At 44.7% G+C, this 20,791-nt stretch overlaps 1 protein-coding gene across 1 annotated transcript in view; it reads left to right on the plus strand.

The window, feature by feature from the left end:
- MOGAT1 (monoacylglycerol O-acyltransferase 1) overlaps positions 1 to 19,852 on the plus strand; it is a 37,239-nt gene extending 17,387 nt beyond the window's left edge. Inside the window, exons 2-6 of the mRNA XM_045030482.1 lie at positions 189 to 367; positions 825 to 1,029; positions 5,859 to 6,033; positions 9,013 to 9,212; positions 18,398 to 19,852. Of these exons, the coding sequence (XP_044886417.1) occupies positions 189 to 367; positions 825 to 1,029; positions 5,859 to 6,033; positions 9,013 to 9,212; positions 18,398 to 18,552 (914 nt within the window). The 3' untranslated portion in view covers positions 18,553 to 19,852. The remainder of the gene's footprint in view (positions 1 to 188; positions 368 to 824; positions 1,030 to 5,858; positions 6,034 to 9,012; positions 9,213 to 18,397) is intronic.
- The last annotated feature ends 939 nt before the right edge of the window (positions 19,853 to 20,791 follow it).

The following is a 20,791-nucleotide window of genomic DNA, read 5'->3' on the forward strand; positions in this document are numbered from 1 at the left end:
CCAACTGGAATATATGAAGTCATTGCTCACTCTTGCTCCCTCCTTTCCCCTACCCTTAAGTAACTTCTATGGAGTTCCTCTGGTTTTACGCAGGTGTAAATGAAAACAAAACCGAGTCCAAGGACTCTTTCCTATAGTGAGATAGTAATGAATAATCTTCACTGTGGTTTTCTTTTTGTTTCTTGTAGCACAGTGTTGCTGGGGAGTCTTTATCATCTTGCTTTTGGGAAACTACTGGTTCCTACCTGTCCTCTATGCACTGTGGCTCTATCTTGATTGGGAGACCCCCCAAACTGGAGGGAGAAGATCAAAGTGGGTCAGAAACTGGACTATTTGGAAGTACTTTACGGATTACTTTCCAATTCACGTGAGTAACAGGTTTCACACCGAATTGTGAAAATGCAGATCAAGGTGGCTCTTTATCATGAATGCTTTGGGCCAGCTTCATCTCCGGCATAGCCCTGCTGAAGTCAGTGGAGTTATACCAGGAGTGAATTTGACCTCTCGTCTGTAAAACAAGCTTAGATGAAGAAAATCTGGAGTTAGTGACAGGAAGAATAGTTGGGGACTGGTTCTTTTGAGCTGAACCTTTCTAGCCACAAGATAGAAGCTCAGATATTGTAGAGATTACAGAACTATTAATCTGAGACTCTTTATACTTACTTCGCTTAGGATCACCTAAGATGCTCATAACAGGGAAATAAGGTATCAGTGATCTACACACTATTACGTGCAGCCTTCCTACTCTTAAAATTCTTCCTGTGTTTATGAATCACTGTGATTAAAATAGTTTTAAACTCAGACTCCATTTATATTATTTTCAGCTCATAAAAACGTCAGATTTGGATCCAAGCCAAAACTATCTGTTTGGATTTCACCCTCATGGTATTCTTGTTGCTGGAGCCTTTGGAAACTTTTGCACAGAATATACAGGTTTTAAAGAACTATTCCCTGGTCTTACTCCATATCTTCACATCTTGCCCTTCTGGTTCGGATGCCCTTTCTTCAGAGATTATGCTTTGAGTACTGGTAGGTGGAACCAAGATCTCTTAGCCACTGCTTCAGATATGGAATTGGTTTAAAATGAGTTGTATAAAGTGGTCTCTGATATAGGGCCTCATCCTGTATCTATTCAAGTCTATGAAAAGCTCTGCCATTTATCTTCAATCGGACCAGGACTGGCCCTGTAGAAAATCTGTTTACAGTGAACGATTGTTTCAAAAGCAATTCAGAAGGCTTTGTTGTACTTTTAATAAACTCTGATATAGTGAATCATTATTGAAAGTAACTTGTAATGAAATTCCTGAATTATTTTAATACATTATAACGTGGGAATTGTAATTCCACTTATGCAGCCCAATTCTGTACCAATGAAGTCAGTGAGAGCTTTGTCAAGGGAGCAGAATCAGGCCCATAGCAAGTCTATCATGCAGTAAGGCTGTTTGGTGAAAGGGTGACTATACTATATGAGGGAGCTAAGCTAGAAGACTTTTTGGTTGAGCAATGCATCTTTAATTTAGAAAAAAATAATTTTAGTGAAAGCCGAGAAGTCATTACAGGTTGTATAGGCACCGGTCATGATAGATAGTCTATGAAAAGAAATATTAATATTATCAGAGTTGGTAGGGATCTCAGGAGGTCATCTAGTCTAACCCCCGCTCAAAGCAGGACCAATCGCCAATTTTTGCCACAGATCCCTAAATGGCCCTCTCAAGGATTGAGCTCATAACCCTGGGTTTAGCAGGCCAATGCTCAAACCACTGAGCTATTTTTATTTAGTATTTTTGCATTGGCTGTAAATAAAAAGACAAATTTAGATGCAAAATGTCATGCAAAATATAATGGCAGTAGATGCTGGTATTCAAAAATAAAATCATAATATATGAATACCATAATATTTCACATTATGTAGGAGCAGGACACTGACAATAAAAGAATTAACCAGTTTCCTACAGCTGCAAATTCAGATCTGTTGCAAGTGGGTGCAAGTCTGTTTACTTTAATGAGTTGCACTGGCTTACACAAGGTTCAATTGGCTCATCCAGACCCTTACTAAATTGAGTCATCTTTGCTCATGCAAAGTAATCCCCATTGTGGTCAATATGACTGCATGCATAAGTGTAGCAGGGTTGGGCACCATCCACACATTGATAAGTTAGGCCTGTCTCACCTGCACAGGAAGAACTCACTGCCACAGCTAGTCTTTTTCCGGACACAGTTTTATTCTCCAAACGTACGATTTAGGCAGACATCAAACACAAGAGCCTTTCCTCAGCCCACTCTGGGCTACAGGTTCCAAGGGCTTTTCCCCTTCGCCTCTCTGTCCTTCCTGCTTCAGGGCCTACTGTAGCAGCCTGTCTCCCTCCTCCAGGCCATCTACCTGGGAGATACTCTTCCTCAGGGTCTACCGGAGGAGCCAGAAACCATTCTGCAGCTTCCCCTACTATCTGAACTCTCTCACTCTATAAAGGCATCCCTTGGCCCTCTTCCCCAGCTAGGTCTAACTGAACAGGCCATTTGATCCTTGGATGATCAGGATCAGCTGGGAGGGTAGGTGATCTGTTACAGGTGAGGCTGGGCCTGATTCCCCTTAAAGGGTCAGCCAGCCTGTTACAAGGCCACATTCTTGTAATATGTTCTATGCAAGCAGACCTTTTTGCCCATTGAAATCAGTGGAGCTCTGCCTGGGCTCAGGGGTCCATCCACAAAGATTGGATTGCAGGATGGGAGTGTAAAGCTTTTATTTATGGTGGGATCCATTTTTGAGTTGAAGGAGAAGCTATCTATGATAGGTACTTGTATCGCCTCCCTATTGCTACAGTATCTGAGTACCTCACAACTTTTGATGTATTTATCAGAGCTGTATTTATTAGGGAAAGATAACCTGCCTCACACAGAATTTTGCTATTTCTAAATTTGGGTTTGTTCCAATTCAGAATGGAAACCAAAAATGTCAAAAATTTCTTCAATAGGGATGGAGCTCCAGGGCAGGCTGCCCCAGGGCCATGGACTCTGGAAATGCGGGTTTCCCAGTAGCCTGCCACATTGACTACTGAGGAGGTGGGTTGGCAGAATACAGACAGATTTCTGTTGGAACTCTGCCTGGTTTCCAGAGGACCTTCATCAAAATCATACTGTCTCCGCAGAATGTTTTGATCTTGATGAATTGACAAATTCTGACCAAAAAAAAAACTTTTCATCAGAATTTTTCCAGTCAGTTCTAGTATTTCTCCTCAAAATCCTCCTGTGAGGTAGGGCAGTGTTGTTATCCCCATTTTATAGATGGGGAACTGAGGCATGAGGGGGCTAAAGTGACTTGCCTGAGGTCAGACAGGAAGTCTCTGATGGAGCAGGTACTTGAGCCCAAGTGCTAGGCTAGGTGCTAACTATTGGACCCTCCTTCCTCTCTGACAATTTACTGAGATTTCTCTCTTCTTTTCCCATGCCTACCCATGAGCTGTTTTACTCTAGTCCTTAGTACTGGTTACATGGGAAGAATAGGGCAAGTGGAGTTAAGTACAGTATTGTTTATTAAGCAATGATACTATATTCTGTACTGCTGAAGAACAAGCCTGGAGATGGTTCCTGTCCCAAGAACGTTATAGTCCTGCTCTGTACAAACATCATTCCAGTGAAGGGCTTGATTACTTACCTGGGTCCGAAGGGCTTCACTTCCAGTTTTGTTTTATATGTAATTACACCATAAACCCAAGCTCTTTGGGGGGAGGAACTATCTCCACCCCCATGTCTGCACAGCACCTAGTGCAATGGGATCTTGGTCCATAACTAGAGCTCCTAGGTGTTACCACAATACAAATAGTAAATAATAGTAAAAGTGGGAGGAATGGAAGGAAGCATGAGCCTGCTTCTTCTCTCGCCATGGTGTATATTAGGAGTTATTTAAGTTCATGAAGTTATAGCAGGAAGGCAAAATGGCCTAGTGGGCAGGGTGCTGTGCTGTGCTAGTAGCCAGGAGACTTAGGTTCTATTCCTGGCTCTGATGTTAATTCACTGTGTGTGACTTAAGGATGGTGGTTCAACCTTGCTGTGCTTCCATTCACCCATTGCTAAAATGAGACTATCTGTATGCTTTTTTGCTGAGCTCTGCAGATGAAATGAACTAATTATTAAATGTGAGAAGAGAAATGCCTAATATGTAGTAACACATAATATGAATGTACTTCCAGTTATAATCATATAACATCACAAAGGAATCGCCTTCCACCAAGATACAATTTTTCAGGGGATTTTTGTTACACTTGCACAGGTCAGGAATTGGTGATAATGGAAACTGAGCATATCTGATCTGACAGAATGTTATCCACAATCTAAATATAGGTCAGTACAGAAGTGTTTCCACATGGCTTTGCCATTCTGACCCATAGGGACAATCCTTTTACTTTCTCGATGAGAAGTAAATTTGACATGCCCCAAAACTGCCAGTGTTGTAGAATAGTCTGAGTGATTTTATAGACACACAGGTCTTAGAGCCACAGGGGACCATTATGATCATCTCATCTGATCCCCTAATACAGGCCATAGAATTTCCCCCATTTCAAACAATGTAATGACTGCTGCATACTTTGTGAGGACACAGCTAGAATATGGAAAAATCTGTACATTGAGCTCTCTTATCAGTGTTTGAAGCACATTTGTTCAGTTAACTTATTCCTGGTTATATTTGCAAGTCTCCCTAGAACATTAGTTAAACTTAATTCTGTGTCTGTTATCAAGATATTTCTCTTAGTATATAGCTCCCAGAGTAGCAACACAATTGCATTACTTTTCTCACATTTTAACTTCCCCAATAGCAGAAAAGATGGGAAACAGCAGCTCAAGTCTGGGCCATTTGTTTATTTGAATCCAAAAGCAAAGAAATTCAATGCCAGCTTTAAAGAAGCACAAGCTGGATTTCATCCCTAGACTGTTCTTTAAAAAAAATTACTCTAAGATAGCGTGATTGCACAAAGTGCTAGTAAATATGCTGTGGGGCAGAATCCTGCAGGAGATGAGTTAGGCAAAGGTATGTTTTCCTTTGTAATTTCTATAATTCTCATGCTTCAGAGGGCCAGATTCAGTCCCAGTCTATCACAGCTTCAGCTGATGTGAGGGGCCCATGCAGCAGAAAGTCAGCCATGGAAGAGGGGTTGGTTGTGTCAGTAGAGAAGAAGGCAAGGCCTCCTCTTTGCCTGGGAGGGGTTATATAGAGAGTTAGTGCAGCCCAAATAATGGAATGGGCAGCACAGGCTTGGGAGGTGGCATGGCCAGGGTGCCTCAAGGAAGAGCTAATGAAGTAGTTTAAGTGAGCTGATTCTGCTCCTTATTACACTGTCATTCCATTGACTTCAGTTCTGGCACTATGGGTCCTAGTTTAGGTTGCAACATCTTATATCCCCCCTGCTCAAACTCCCAAACATTCCCAAACTCTCTTTTATTGTTTATATGCGCCTGCTTCCCAATTAAACCCTCCACCTGCCATGGCTTTAGCTTCAGCCTGTCGACTCTCTCCATTGTAACTCTCTCCACATGATTCTGTAGTCTCGCATTTCTGAGAAGGAATCATTGAGATGAGAAATGCCGGATTGTTAAGAATTTGTATTGACATTGTCTGGACCCCTCCCCTCTGAAGATTTCTGTTTTCCTGCCATGCTGGAACATTGTGAGTTTAGCGCAAAGGGGAAAGAGGCACAGAGGACTTTGTCAAATACAAATCTGTTACAGAACCAGGATCAAATCCTGTGTCTCTTGACTCCTTCCTGGGCCTTAGCCATTCAAAATATTTTAAAACTATTTCTAGCTTCTCTTGGTGTTATACAAATGATTTACTGATCCTCTGTTACAAACGTTTGATCCTTAAGGAGTGGTGTCAGCCTCCAAGAAGAGTGTGTCTCATGTGCTGAACAATGACAGAGGTGGAAACGTTGCAGTGATTGTGATTGGAGGAGCAGAAGAGTCTTTGGATGCCCATCCTGGAAGTTTAACTCTGAGTATCCTCAAGAGGAGAGGTTTTATTAAAATGGCTTTGAAATATGGGTAGGTGTCCCATTAGCACTGTTGGCAGTGACTGCAACTGCACTTCTTGCAGTGTTAATACAGCATAGAAACTGTGAATCTGAGAAGGTTATTGTGCATTGACATGGGATGCAGATGTCTACAATAAGAGCCAGAACTGATGTATCTTGATTAAAACAGAATAGAGAAATAATACAAAGACAGTTGTGAAATCCCTTTTCTTATCATTTACAGAAATAATCTAGTGGTAGGTGGAGGTATTGGCACATCCTGGTGATTTGACTGACTTGTTTTAAACCACAGCAGCAAACAAACTGTGAAACTCTGTGTAGTAACATTTTCCAGTTCCTCAGGTTGTGTTGCTGAATCATTCAGACACACTGTTTACTGGCTGTCTCATAGCAGTTCTGCTGACCCTACCGTTCCTGTACTTCAGAACACTACTGATTTCAAAGAGTATTTTTTCTCTTTGACTTGATTTGCTCATGATTTTAGGGGGAGAGATGTGGTAACCCTTAGGCCCAGATTCAGCAAAGTGCAGAACGTGTGCTTAAGTGTGTTTGATGAATAGGGATGGATTTAAGTGCTTTGGAGAAACAGAGCAATCCCAGGAAAAAAGGGCCTCCTTTTCACTTAAAGGTGACCCGCAAAGTGGGGGAGGGAAAAGCCAAGCATACAGATTCATTTCAGGCCTCCTTCCTAAGTCTGTATAGTAGTAATATTAATAACTTGTTTAACCAGAAGAAATCATCAAAAATAGAAGCCAAGGTCTATCCTCCTAGTCCAGTGGTTTTCAAACTGTGGGTTGGGATCCCAAAGTGGGTCATGGGGTTGCCAGGGCTGGCTTAGACTTGCTGGGGCCCAGGTCTGAAACTGAAACTCGAGCCCCACCACCTGGGGCCAAAGCTGAAGCTCCTGGGCTTTGGTCCTGGGTGTTGGGACTCAGGTTATGGGCCCCTGCCTGCTTTGTTTTTGGTCCCCCCCCCCCCCCCCCGTCTGGGGTAGTGGGGCTCGGGTTTTACCCCCCCCCCCCCCGAGAGTGGCAAGGCTCAGGCTTCGGTCCCCTCTCCTAGGATCATGTAGTAATTTTTGTTGTCAGAAAGGGGTTGTGGTGCAGTAAAGTTTGAGAACCCCTGTCCTACTCCTATATGAAGCTCTCATTTAAACCAATAGCAGCTCTGTGTGATTACAGTGTGGCTCTGTGTCCTCATTCACAATGGTGAGTTGGCCAAAACAGCTCACAAAATGTGCCACTATTTAACTGACACACAGGACTATAGACAAGAAGCCAAATCCTGCTCTCCTTGTCCAACTGCTCTGGAGATCAAAGGGAATCTTTTCCCACTTATTTCCGTGGGAGATGGATCAAGTCCCTTAAGCACTTCAGTAGTTCCATTCACTCCAATGGGTCTGCTGGCCAGGATAGTTGATTCAAGATCATACAAACGTTGAATACAAATAGAAAAATCATAATGACACAGCACAAGTAGAGGATAAACTAGTTTCTCCTGAGTTTCACAACCAAAACTCCATGTTACTTATTTCAGTGTATCAGCCCTCTATAGGAAGTCTTTCAGATGAAAATGAAAGCTAATAGATTCACAGGGCATGTAGAGAAATGCCATTGCATCACAGGTTTTCCTGTTCATCATCATTAACGGTCTAACAAAAACTTGGCAGCCTATAAATCCACTCTGCTTACAGAGTCTTCAGATGTTTCTTTCAGTGGCAGCTGTATGATGCAGAACTGTCATTGTTGAGAAACCTGCCACACAATTTTAGGCCAGGCAGACACCATTCGAGGGGCAAGGGGAAGTGGGGTAGGGAATGGTATTTCTTATGAATCCCAGAGTCTAAGAAGCCACATAAATAGTTATTTTAGTTTCATGCAAGCAACTCATGACTATCCATTGTACATACTAGACAGCTGCATCCTTGCTTCAGGAGGATTAATTTTCATTACTCTTATTAGCATATCCAGCTGATGCATTCCAAGTATTCTTCACCTTGAGTAATCTTGCTGCAATACTACCATTTTAACAGCCATGCACCATAGAGATAGATTGTCAAACATGGAGTAAGATGAAAATGCTTAGGAAACATAGCGATTGCCTAGGATTTTAGTGCAAGAAAACGGGGAGCTGTTAAACTTCTGGAGAGAACACTTAAGATAACTCTTTATTTTAATTTTATACAATAGTATTGTATTGGTTCCCCATGCTTTCTAACAGCCACATAAGTTTACCAGACTGACACCTCAGCTGTAGTAGCCAGGGCTTTCAATAAAGGTTTCCCCTTTCACCCTGACAACAGCAGAACCATTGCAATTCCGATGCTTAGAATGGGGTGGAATTTGGAGAGTTTTTGCAGGTGCTATATAATCCCTTCCAAGCCACAGATCCCCACTGAGGAGAAGAACAAGAACTCCTTATGATGTGGAGAGGCTGAGTTCTAAACTGAAATGGACTACTAGAGCAACTCCTGCAAACAGGATTCAGCCGCTAATGTTAAAAGATCAACACTGGGATTTTCACAGGCACTACATGGAGTTAGACACCCAACCCCCATTGAATGTCACCTATAAGATAGAAGGTGCTATGGAACTACAGCAAACTCAGTGAAACTGTGATGGCCTAGATCCAACAGCTGTTTGTCATGAATAAGATTTTAGCAGCTGCCATAAAATCAGAAAAAAGGGATTCCTCTGTCTTTATTGGAAACCTTCACTTAGGTTTGTTACTGTTTGAACACGGCGCAGAAGGCAGAAGATGGTTATGTTTTTTGTTTTTACTAAATATTGTGCCCCCTTCCAGCTGCACAAAGAGGCATTTCACTTGCATTTCAATGAAGAGTTGAATGCATAATGCAAATACTGATGAATTTTATAAGCATTGAGGAAATTACCTGCATTGATTAATGTGACTCCTCATGCTGTAGATGTGAGTTGCAAGTCGTGCTTCATTGAGTGCCCCGTGATTATTAATTCTGTTTACTTTACAGGGCTCACTTGGTTCCAGTATTCTCTTTTGGCGAAAATGAACTGTTTAAGCAAGTTGCAAACCCCAAAGGATCGTGGCTCAGAACTTTACAGGAGAGACTGAGGAAGATAGTGGGGTTTACTTTACCACTGTTTCATGCTAGAGGAATATTTCAGTACAGTTTTGGCTTGATGCCTTACAGGAAACCTATTCACACTGTTGGTAAGTCCCTTAGTGGTTTCTGTCATTCTTATGGGAATGTTTAAAATGTGTGATTTGTAGTTAAATTCAGTAACGGTGTTCCTTTACAAATCTGCTCTGCCAGACAGAACTGGCTGCTGAGCATCTAAACACAAGCAGGTGAGGTTTGAAATAAATGTTTCTTTCCTAATGTCTTTATCCTGTTCTTTTCTGTTCTGTTGGCCGGGGGAGGAGATAAAGGCAAAAGGCTTTATAAATAATTTACGCCAACTGGGCCACAATAAGTGATTACTGTTGTGTATTTGGTTGTCATGGTTTTTGTTGCCATGGCAACTGAGTTAGATTATTAGGGGATAGCTCAGCCTGTTTCGGCCGGTTGGGTGAGCTCTGTGTCTGTAAATAAAATGGTAGTTTTGTTAGCTGCCTGCTCTCTGGCCTCAAGTGATTTCTTCCTAAACCGGCTGCCCCCAAGGATATAACGATTACAATAGATTGAAACAGGAGGGGGAACTTTTGACCGCATCAGCCACGGGGTGGGGTGAGGGGGAGCACTGGTTACACAAGCCAAAATGGGGAAAGAGGGGCTTCCCTCTGCTGTTTGCACTCCCCTTCATTTCAATCCCTGCCCAAATCCTTTCCTCAGTGCAGTCCACCTGAGACGGCTGAGTGCTCAGGAATTCCTAAGGAAGTCAGGGAGATGTTCCAATCCATTGAAGAGCAGTGGAGCATCTCCATAGCCATGCAGTTTCATCAGAAGATATTTAGCCCCACATCCCTCTCCCTGGGCAAGTTTGGCAGCTAGAGCCACAGGCCCCCGACCCCATCCACAGTAAAACACAGAAACTAGCACATAACACATGCCTCCTCCAGCCCCTGTAATCTCTGTTCTGCATCTCTGTTCTCTGAATCTTCAGGTTCTTCCACATTTGCAGGATGTGTTAGGTAAAAAGCAAGTCCTACTCACCTCTCCAGCACCCGAGTTTGTGCGGAGTTGGTATAGGGCTCAGAAAACTGTCAGAGACCAGACAATAATTCGTTGATCAACGGGCTCACACCATCCTTAGCTTAAGAGCAAAGCTTCGGAGTAAGTGTGGCCAGTTTATTAGGGGTGAGCATCAATGTTTATACACAGAAGTAAACAAAGTGATTAACAGATCATAATGGTCATGCATAATCAATCAAGATTCTACAGGATAAAACAGGTTAAAATGTAAATTAGAAAAGACAAAGGAGGATATGACTACTTATTGGGAGGGGGGAGGTGTCAGGAGTAGTTCGCAGGTCAGAGCCTTGATTAAAAGTTTCAGACAGAGACATCAAGTCTGGATTAAGTTTAAACTCATGAAAAGTTCAGACTCAACATTCCTCCATTTGTAGCTTTGGGATAATTATTTACCAAACGCTACACCCCATTTTAAGGAGCCAAGGGCCGCTTGGCAATTTCAGCCTGGGCCAACTCAAAGAGAGTAAGGCCTTTGGCTGAAGTAGGAAAAGAATAAACTGACCCACATGAGTTTATGAGGGAGGGGACACACTGGATGCAGCAACACAGTATTATAAGGATTACTATGGCCCCAACAATACCCACCAAGAGTTTTTTAACCCACCCAAATCCAGGCAGCCAATTCCATAAGGCTCCCCACCAATCATAAGGTGGCTGGTGTGTTCCATACATTGCGTTTCGGGTATTCCATTTCTCAAAGTAGGAGGTAACCCACCACCCGTTGGACCACTGTTCCCCTGGTAACGCAGAGGGGTCGTTGTGCGAACCGCAGAGGCACAATTTGGTAGTGGTGTTTTTAAAGTGCAGTGTAGTACTGCTTGAGCAGTTGTAGAAGGCAATTGTATATCCCTTAACAATTAGTTGGACACCCTCGTGATCTGAGCAGGGTTTCTTAAAAGCTGACTCTGAAGGCTTGTGTGGGATTTACATATGGGATAAGTGGGATGCACAAGGCTTGAAGCCAAGGTTTTTACTAAAGGCGGTGCCATTAAAATACATGTTGCATTTACTGGTTCCCACAAATGTTGACCCTTTTTCTTTAACAAAACACAGTGATCCTGTCTGATTGGTTACCCTGAGATATCTGTTAATTGGCACTCCTGTTTTGTCCCATGTAAGATTGTGTTGGACTGGATCTTTTATTCTAGCCGGTGGCATCCAAGTCATATTAGCAGTGGTCAGGGGAATGGGTGTGAAGGGGAGTCCCTGTTCTGCATTTACTGGAAATTGAGTACATACCCAGCAATTACTTCTATTTCCTAAAATACGAGTTTTAACCTCGTGGGAATATCTAATAAAAGCATTATCTTTATAAGCAGAAAATAAACTAAAAAGGCATAATAAAAAACATACAGTTGTCAGAATAAAAGGTCCTCTCATTTTTTTCGAGTCAATTTAAGTCTGATGTCTGAAAGAGGTAAGCTGGTCCACTGGTCAGAGGCAGTATCCTTAGTGGTGGCAAGAGCTGCTGGTCCGTCACTGTGGTCCACTACGGCTGGCTTGACGTGGGAGTGGTGGATCCAGGATTTGCGTCCTTCCAGGAACACTGCAGTCTGGGTTGTTAAAAGAACCTGGTGGGGTCCAGTAAACCTCGGCTGGAGGGCGTCGCCACGAACGAACTTTTTGGCCCAGACGAAGTCCCCTGGTTGGAACGGGTGGATCTGTTCTTCCAGCGGCACGGTCTGGGAAAACTGTGAGGCTTTCCAAAGGGTACGGAGGCGAGCCTGTAGGGAGAGAAACTGGCACGCGGTCATATGATCCCCTCCCAATAGTGAAACATCAGCACGTGGTAGCGCCCCGCCTTTGAAAGGGGGGTGTCCATAGAGCAGTTCAAAGGGGGATAATCCCAATACACGGGTTGGGCGAGTGCGAAGGTGAAACAGGACCAAGGGAAGTACCTGAGGCCAGTTTAACCCTGTTTCCTGACAGTATTTAGCCAATGTAAGCTTAAGCTCCCTATTCATACGCTCAACTTTCCCGCTAGACTGGGGGTGGTAGGGTGTATGAAAGGAGTGTGAAATGCCCAGTCCTTGTTCTAAACGGCCAAGGACATGACCAGTAAAGTGGGGTCCGCGATCTGAGTCAAGCATGAGAGGGATGCCAAAACGGGGTACAATGTCTCTAAGGAGGATCTTCGCCACTGTGGCAGCAGTACAATTAGCAGTAGGAAAAGCTTCGACCCATGAAGTCAGAGGGCAAACCAAAACAAGGAGGTGCTTTTTCCCAAAAGCCTTTGGCATATCTGCAAAGTCAATTTGAAGATGTTGAAATGGAGCAGCAGGTGGCGGTCTTCCACCCTTAATTTTGTTAAGAGGCGGAGCAGGTCCATTTCGCTGACATGTGCTGCATGCTTTCACTATTGACAGGCAGTAGGGTTGAATGCCTGGAGCATACCAAAAGCGAGCGATGGTGTCCACAAGGGCGTGTGTGCCGTAGTGACCCCCCTTATCATGGTGCCAGCGAACTGCCACGGGGTATGTGGAGCGAGGGAGGCAGGCTCGGCCATCCGGCATAAGCCAGGTCCCTTTGACCAGAGTGGCTCCGAGGCTCTCCCACGACTGTAGTTCAGCGGGTACTGGTACGGGGTAAAAGCATACTTGCTATCAGTAAAAATGGTAACGGTCTTACCAGCGGCCAACTGGCAAGCTCGGGCCAGGGCGTAGAGTTCGGCGGCTTGGGCTCCCCAGTTGCCTGGCAGTGAGGCGGCCTCTTGAATGTCCCATTCAGAGGTGACTGTATAACCGGTGAAACGCTTGCCATCAACATAGAAGGAGCTTCCGTCCGAGAAGAGGATGCAATCAGGGTTGTCCAGTGGCACGTCAAACAGGTTGTTCCTTATCTGTAAGATGCTATGAACTACTTCCACACAATCGTGCTGATCCTGGAGGACTGGCAGGTCAGGAAGCAAGGTAGCTGGATTAAGGGGCCCACACCTTTCAAAAATTAGGTTAGTGTCTTCTAGGAGTTCGGCCTCTAGCTGCTGCTGACGATGGGCCGAAAAGACTTGGGTCGTGCCCCTACGCAGAAGGGCTGACAAGGCATGAGAGGTCCAGACCGTGGTAAAATGACCCAGGGTCAGGCTCTTTGCCTTTGTGATCAGCAGGGCAGCTGCTGCCAGAGTCCGGGTGCAGGCTGGGGTTCCCTGAGCGACAGGGTCGATCTGCTGGGAGTAAAAAGCAAGCGGGAAATGGTGGGGCCCGCTCAGCTGGGTAAGGACGCCACTAGCAATTCCGCCCCTCTCGTGGACAAAAAGGTGAAAGGGTTTGCTGTAATTGGGGGGGGCGGAGAGACATGGAGGAGGCCACACTGTCCTTGAGTAACTGAAAGGCTTGAATCGTGTCTGGGGACCACTGCAAAGGGTCAGGAGCAAGGTTAGCAGTCAGTCGGTGGAGCGGTTTGCTCAACTCCCCGCAGGACGGCAACCAAGGTCGACAGAAGCCAATTAATCCTAAGAAACCTCGAAGTTGTTTCTTGGTGTTTGGCAGAGGGCAGTTTTGGATAGTCTTTATGCGGGCTGGGTCCATTTGTCTCCCCTCTGGGGTTAACAGGAAGCCCAGATATCGGACCTTCTGTGAGACCCACTGAATCTTGTTAGGGTCTACCTTGTGGCCTCTGGTGTGTAGGTATAATAAAAGTGCCTTACCATCGATGCGGAGGGCGGCTTCTTCGCGGTTACCTAGTAGGATGTCATCTACGTATAGGACTAACGTGGATCCCTGCGGACTGGTGAAGCCTTCCAAGTCGTGGCGGAGGCATTGGCTGAAAATCGTGGGGCTGTCTCTGTAGCCTTGAGGAAGTCGTTGCCAGACATAACTTTGTCCCTCCCAGGTGAAGGTTGCACAGGAATGCTGAAAAAGGCTGATTTTAAGTCAATAACAGTGAACCACTCAGCATCCCAGGGGATTTGGCTGATGATAGTAGCTGGATCAGGAACTACTGCATGAAGAGGGGCCACATACTGATTAATAACCCGTAGATCCTGTACAAAGCGCCAACGAATAGGGTCTCCGTCCTTTTTAGGAGGCTTTTTGACAGGCAGTATAGGGGTATTACAGGGAGTGCGCTGAGGGCGGACTAGCTTTTGTGCAATGAATCCCTCGACAATGGGGCGGATGCCTTCCCGGGCTTCCAGCGACAGGGGGTATTGGGGGACTGACGGGGGGGCTAAGGAGGGCTTCACTTGAATCCTTACTGGCTCTGCCGAAAGGAGCAGGCCAACATCAGTGTCAGAAATTCCCCAGAGGGTTGAAGGCAAGTCAGTGAGGTCAGGGGAGAGAGAGGGGGGGGTTTCCCAATTACCCTGAGTTAGGGCCGAATCTCCTAACACTGTCATTAATAATCCTACCCCTTCAGGAGTGCAGGTTAAAGTAGCCTCAAGCTTACAGAGTAAATCCCGGCCCATCAAAGGGATCGGACAAGCTGGGGAAAAAAGAAAACGGTGAGAAAAACATTTATCAGCATAAATAACATTTAGAGGCAAAGTGAGTCCCAGAGACTGTGGATTGCCTTCCACCCCAGTTGCAGTTTTAATCTCAGAGGATAGCCAGGGAGAGGGGGCATGATTTAAAAGAGAGAAAGTAGCTCCAGTATCAATGAGGAAACAGACAGGCAGTCCCTGGACTGAAAGGGTTAGATGAGGCTCTTTGCTGGGAGGGGAGAAAGTGAGGAAAGAGCCGGCTAAAGACATTAAGGAAATAAGACCATCACATTGTTTGCCTTCGCCCCCGGGGTACCGTCATTGAGAAGGCTGAGTTCGCTGCAGCTGTTGCTGTTGCCCGTAGTTGATCCAGGCCTGAGGAACGGGCTGGGCTGGTGGTGCAGGAGTGTATTCGTCCCTGGTGTAAGTATCTGCGGATGCGACCGGACCCTCTGGGCGTCCCCAGGGGCATTCACGTTTAAAGTGACCGGGTTGTCCGCACTGAAAACAATTTCCTGGTGGCTGGGGTTGCCTCACGTTTAAAGTGACCGGGCTGTCCGCACTGAAAACAATTTCCTGGTGGCTGGGGTTGCCAGGACCCTCTTCCCCGAGCACCCTGAAATCCCCTGCCACGGCCACGGCTTCTGCCTCGAATACCACCGCGAAAAGCTAAAGCCATTAACTTATATTCTTCCTTTTTCTCTTTCTTTTTACTACTTTCCCTTTTTTTTTTCCATGCAAAACTCCTCCCGAGGTGTGCCCCTCCATTTCCTCCTTATCCCTCTGCAGAGATTCCAATCTGGAGTCCTGCAGATTCCCCTCTGCGCCCTGGAGAGAGTCCCCTTGCTGAGGAATAGGGGCAGGTGCAGTGGGGACCAACTGACGAGTTAAAACACGCCGTGGTTTACACCCTTCATTGAAATAACATGGAGGGGGTTCACTCTCGGAAGAATACCTGACTGCCATAATTTTTAAAGATTTCCACAGCTCTGCTGCTGTGTCCCAACAAAACCAGTAACATAACTGTCCCGGATGGTCTTTTTCGATCTGGCTCCTTACTCCTCTTAAGGCAGCCTGTTCGAAAGAGCCATACGAAGGCCACCTCATCTCCGGGTCGGCCAATACCGCGGTATACCCAGTCCAATTCCTTACACACAGTGTGTACAACTTCCTCCTAGACATTCCTGTCTGTACTGGGAGTTTCCCTTCATTCCATAACTTATTTACAATCCCCAGCGGACTCTCAAGAGGCACGCTAGTCCCTTGACCCATGGTGTCTGACAGGAGCCCTCCAACTGGCGTTTATCCTGCTGTCCAGTACACGACCCCTCAATATTGAATTGGCTGGGAGAAATCTCCCGTGGCGCCTGCCAATTCGTATATGAGTGGTCTGACCACTGGACAGAGGCACCGCACCAGAAGGAATCCCGGACGAGCCCCCAAATTGTTAGGTAAAAAGCAAGTCCTACTCACCTCTCCAGCACCCGAGTTTGTGCGGAGTTGGTATAGGGCTCAGAAAACTGTCAGAGACCAGACAATAATTCGTTGATCAACGGGCTCACACCATCCTTAGCTTAAGAGCAAAGCTTCGGAGTAAGTGTGGCCAGTTTATTAGGGGTGAGCATCAATGTTTATACACAGAAGTAAACAAAGTGATTAACAGATCATAATGGTCATGCATAATCAATCAAGATTCTACAGGATAAAACAGGTTAAAATGTAAATTAGAAAAGACAAAGGAGGATATGACTACTTATTGGGAGGGGGGAGGTGTCAGGAGTAGTTCGCAGGTCAGAGCCTTGATTAAAAGTTTCAGACAGAGACATCAAGTCTGGATTAAGTTTAAACTCATGAAAAGTTCAGACTCAACAGATGCATGTGGCATGCAGGATTTCTAGCTCCATAGAATCAGTCCTTTTCTTTTAAAAAGAGTTTTTAATGGGCAGATGATTTAATGGTTAATAACGTGTTGACAGATCAAATTTGGGGGGGATTTTTTTCAAAATTGGCCCAACTCTTGTCTCATCAAAGAGAGTGTTGAACTGCTATGAACTTCAATGGAGTTAAGCCAATGCTGAATGCTTTTGAAAAATCTCACCCTTAAATCATGGTCATGTTGCAAGCTACCCAAAGGCAATGGTTGGAAACCTAGATATTTATCAGGTAAAGCCATTTTCTAGGGTGTTGGAATAAAGCAGGGGTCAGCAACCTTTCAGAAGTGGTGTGCCGAGTCTTCATTTATTCACTCCAAGTTAACGTTTTGCGTGCCAGTAATACATTTTAACATTTTTAGAAGGTCTCTTTCTATAAGTCTATAATATATAACTAAACTATTGTTGTATGTAAAGTAAATAAGGTTTTTAAAAATATTTAGGAAGCTTCATTTAAAATTAAATTAAAATGTAGAGCCCCCCGGACTGGTGACCAGGCCCCGGACGGTGTGAGTGCCACTGAAAATCAGCTCGCATGCCGCCTTTGACATGTGTGCCATAGGTTGCCTACCCCTGGAATAAAGACTGAATTTCATTGTACAAGTCAGTCTGTATTTCCCTGTGTCCTGTTCTGTCTGCCCATATAGGGTGTGTGTGGGGGGGGGTGGGGACTGATTCATTTTAAAAAACCTAGACTTTTTTTTATTTAAATGAAACAGAGATTTATGTTCTTAATTTTAAATAGGTTTATTTTTAAACTTGTAGTTAGGACAACCTATGTTGAGACCAAAATTTACTGTAATCTATTCATTTAAATGAGGGGGGGGAAGCAGTATGTTTGCTGCCAGGTTTTAAAGAAAATAAGACCACTGCGCTGGTGGAAGTCACTGGCTAATCACCTGGAAACAGAGTTTGTTGAAGTGCTAAACTATCTTAGGACAGCAGTATCCTCTTCTGCTGATGAGAGAGAATAAACTGAAATGAAGACTATAATCTACTTGCTTAGTGCAATGACTAGTTCATTCAAAGTTTACAAAAAAAACAATTGAGAGTTGAAAAATCAGGAAACTTGTTTTTCTTTTCCAATGTATGAATAAAAACTAGGTGTGAGATGATGAAATCTACTAGTTCTAAAATCCTGAAGGATATAGTGACCCAAAACAGTCAGTTCAATTCACTAACTACAGATAATACTTTTTGTTTAATTAGTTTTAAATGCAAAATATGTTTAGATGAACTTTTTTTGTGTGTCCAGCACATATGATTAGTTTTATTCAATTAATAAAAAACAACTTTAAAATGATGGTTTTGTGCATTTTAATTGAATTTGAATTTCCATCCAAATAGAGCTTAACTCAAATCATAAGTAAAAAATGATCCATCTAGTAAATGAGAAATTAATCATTCCTCATTTTCTAAGAATAAAAAATTAAAAGTTAAGAATCTGAACAATTGTAAGTTAAGCTATTTAAATAAATGTGTATCTTCCTGGTTAGCAAAAAGAAGCACCAAATTTGGTGCAAAAGCTATATTTATTTGCAAGTTAGCATGTTTCAGTGGTTCCCAACCATTGAAAATCAACTTTTCTTGGGAAAATAACTAAAAAGTACAAATGCAAAACAAGATTAAGATCAATTTAAATCAAGACTTCCTGTTGCTGATTTAATACTAGGTGAAATTCTGGCCCCATTGAAATCAAAGAGTTTTGCTGGTGACTTCAGTAGAGCCAGTATTTCATCCACCATCTGTAAAACAACAAAACTAAGCATCTGGCCAATACAGAAGAGTAATTTTATCTGCAGCAAATAGATGTCAGTGTAGCTAACGTCATTGCTCTTTTGTTTGTTGTTTGCAGTGGGGAAACCTATCACTGTAAAACAGAATTTGAATCCTACTCTTGAAGAGATTGAGCAGCTGCATCAAACATACCTGCGAGAACTAAGTAAATTATTTGAAGACTACAAAGAAAAATATGGGATACCCGACCATGAATCGCTCATCTTTAAATAACTGCAAATTCAGGATGTCCAGATGTACGACAGTGGCCTTGTGGTGAAACAAAACATTTCTCAATTTGCAACTGCTCTTCTATAGGAAAAATGTGTGCATGTGATAGATTAAATTGGTAGAATTCCTTCCTATCTTCTTAGTCATGGAAAATCCTTCTTCATTTAGCATCTGATCCTGCAAACCTATCTGTGTAAGTGTCCCTTTGGCTTCATCAGCACTGAAAAATGTAACTACTTTTCTCACTATTGGCTTAGCAGCTCTGCTGGTGAGAATGCTAGTGTAGACAGAACACAGGTGTCTTTACCATCATGTGGTCCAGCTCTAGTTTCAGAAGGTGGTGCTAGATCAACAGTGGGAAAAGTGTTAGTGTAGACAAGGCCCTTGATTGCAGCAACTTTATTCCTATCTTTTACCCAAGGACTGTATAATTTAAGGTTAGGGGATTTATTAAACTTGTATTCGGTGTGACATTGAGTTGTTCTCTGAATACCAAGAAAAACATATGCTAATCTTCAGTAGAAATGAAGCTGTGTGTATAGAGCTCCTGGCCATCAAGAACAGAACCTGAATATGCAAAACCATGGATAGTTTGAGGTTGCTGTCCTAAATGGGTAGGGTGACCAGATGTCCTGTTTTTAACTGGACAGTCCTGTATTTAAGCCTTCTTACAGGTGTCCTGACTTTTTGCTAAATACGGGCAAATTGTCCTGTATTTTCTGGGATCCCAGCATAGAGTCGGCAGTGGGGGGCAGCAAACGGCTGTGCCCCCCCTTTTACTTTCCCCAGCGCATGCCTGCACTGGAGTCTCCCTACCTGCCTCCTCCAACAGCAGTGCCAGGGATGGACAGTGAGAGCATGCCTAGAAAGGAGCAGCCTGGGTTCCCGCCAAGCCCCGAGCCTCCCGGGAAGCAACCCCGCTGCGCTGCCATCAGCTCCCACCTTGCACGGGTGAGTAGCCGGGGCAGGGCATGCTCCCCCTCCTTCGTGCACCTACCCCTGCTCTCTGCCTGGCGCTTGGGGCAGCCTGTGGGGATGGGGGTCCCTGCTCAGCCCTGGCGGGAAGATCTCTAATCCCCTGAGTAGAGGGGCTCTACTGGGAGCAGGCTGCGAGCAGCATTTCACCTCACTGCCGAACCCCCTGCACATGGGACCCCTAGTGGGGTACGGGGGGGAGGCAGAATGGCAATGCCAGCCCTGCATTGGAGGGAGGGCTAAGGAGAGTGGCTCGGACTAGCCAGCCCACCCCACCCTGTGTGCAGGGAGACGAGAGGGGGTGGGGGCTTAGACCACCAGCCCCGTGGGTGTGCGTGCGGCAGGGGAGGCTTGGACTACCAGTCCTGTGGGTGGGCAGGCAGTGATAGGATCGGGGGCGGGGACAGCAGAGGGGCTCAGACTGGGAGGGGGGGTTGTGGGTGAGCAGCAGGGTGGCCTGGGGCAGCCCCGCGTGGGAGGGGTGGGGTGTGGCTCAGGCTGGCCCAGGGGTGTCCCTATTTTCCTTTTTGGAAAATATGGTCACCCTATCATTGGGCCCTACCTAAAATGGTTCACCCAGACTATAAGATGATATTTAACAGATTCACCCCTCAGTTTGAAGGGCTGATAGGGCTTTGTGGGGTTTTAGTATTGGGTGTGTGTGTGTACATGTACATGCATATGTTGCATGATGGGAGAGAAATAACAATAAGTTTTAGTAAAGGTTGAATTTTGGGTCATCGGTTTCTAAAATACAATAACTTTATAGGAAAAGGCAGTCACCATACTGTAAATAGCTGTTTGTTTGGGGGCTACTTTACCAAGGAGGCCTGTAGGAATCGTAACAATTTTGGCATGACTAGGCTGTGACTGTTACAAATGAATACCAAACTCTTAGGTCAGGCATCTTTAGGAGAAGGCAAACTGCCCCCATTTTGCTCAGTACAATTCTGAAACATCACTGAGAGAACATATATTAGTTTATACTTATTTCAGGTGATGAAAAAGATTGGAGTCCAGCAGCTAGAGCAAGGGACCAGGAGTCAGATCCTGAAATGTTATTCCTGCTGCTGACTTGCTGTTTGACTGAGTAAGCCACTTAACTGCCCCGTGCCTCAGTTTCCCCATCTAAAGTGGCAGGCCCATTAGACAGGGAGGCAGTAAGGGTTGCCACTTTCTCCTCCCCTGCAGTTGGTTCTGTGTGAGTGATGATCATGCTGAAAAGTTGCTCTTTCTCTCCACTGCTACAGCTGCTCAATATGTGACT

Source organism: Mauremys mutica, chromosome 9, assembly GCF_020497125.1.
Source record: "Mauremys mutica isolate MM-2020 ecotype Southern chromosome 9, ASM2049712v1, whole genome shotgun sequence".
NCBI lineage: Eukaryota > Metazoa > Chordata > Testudines > Geoemydidae > Mauremys > Mauremys mutica.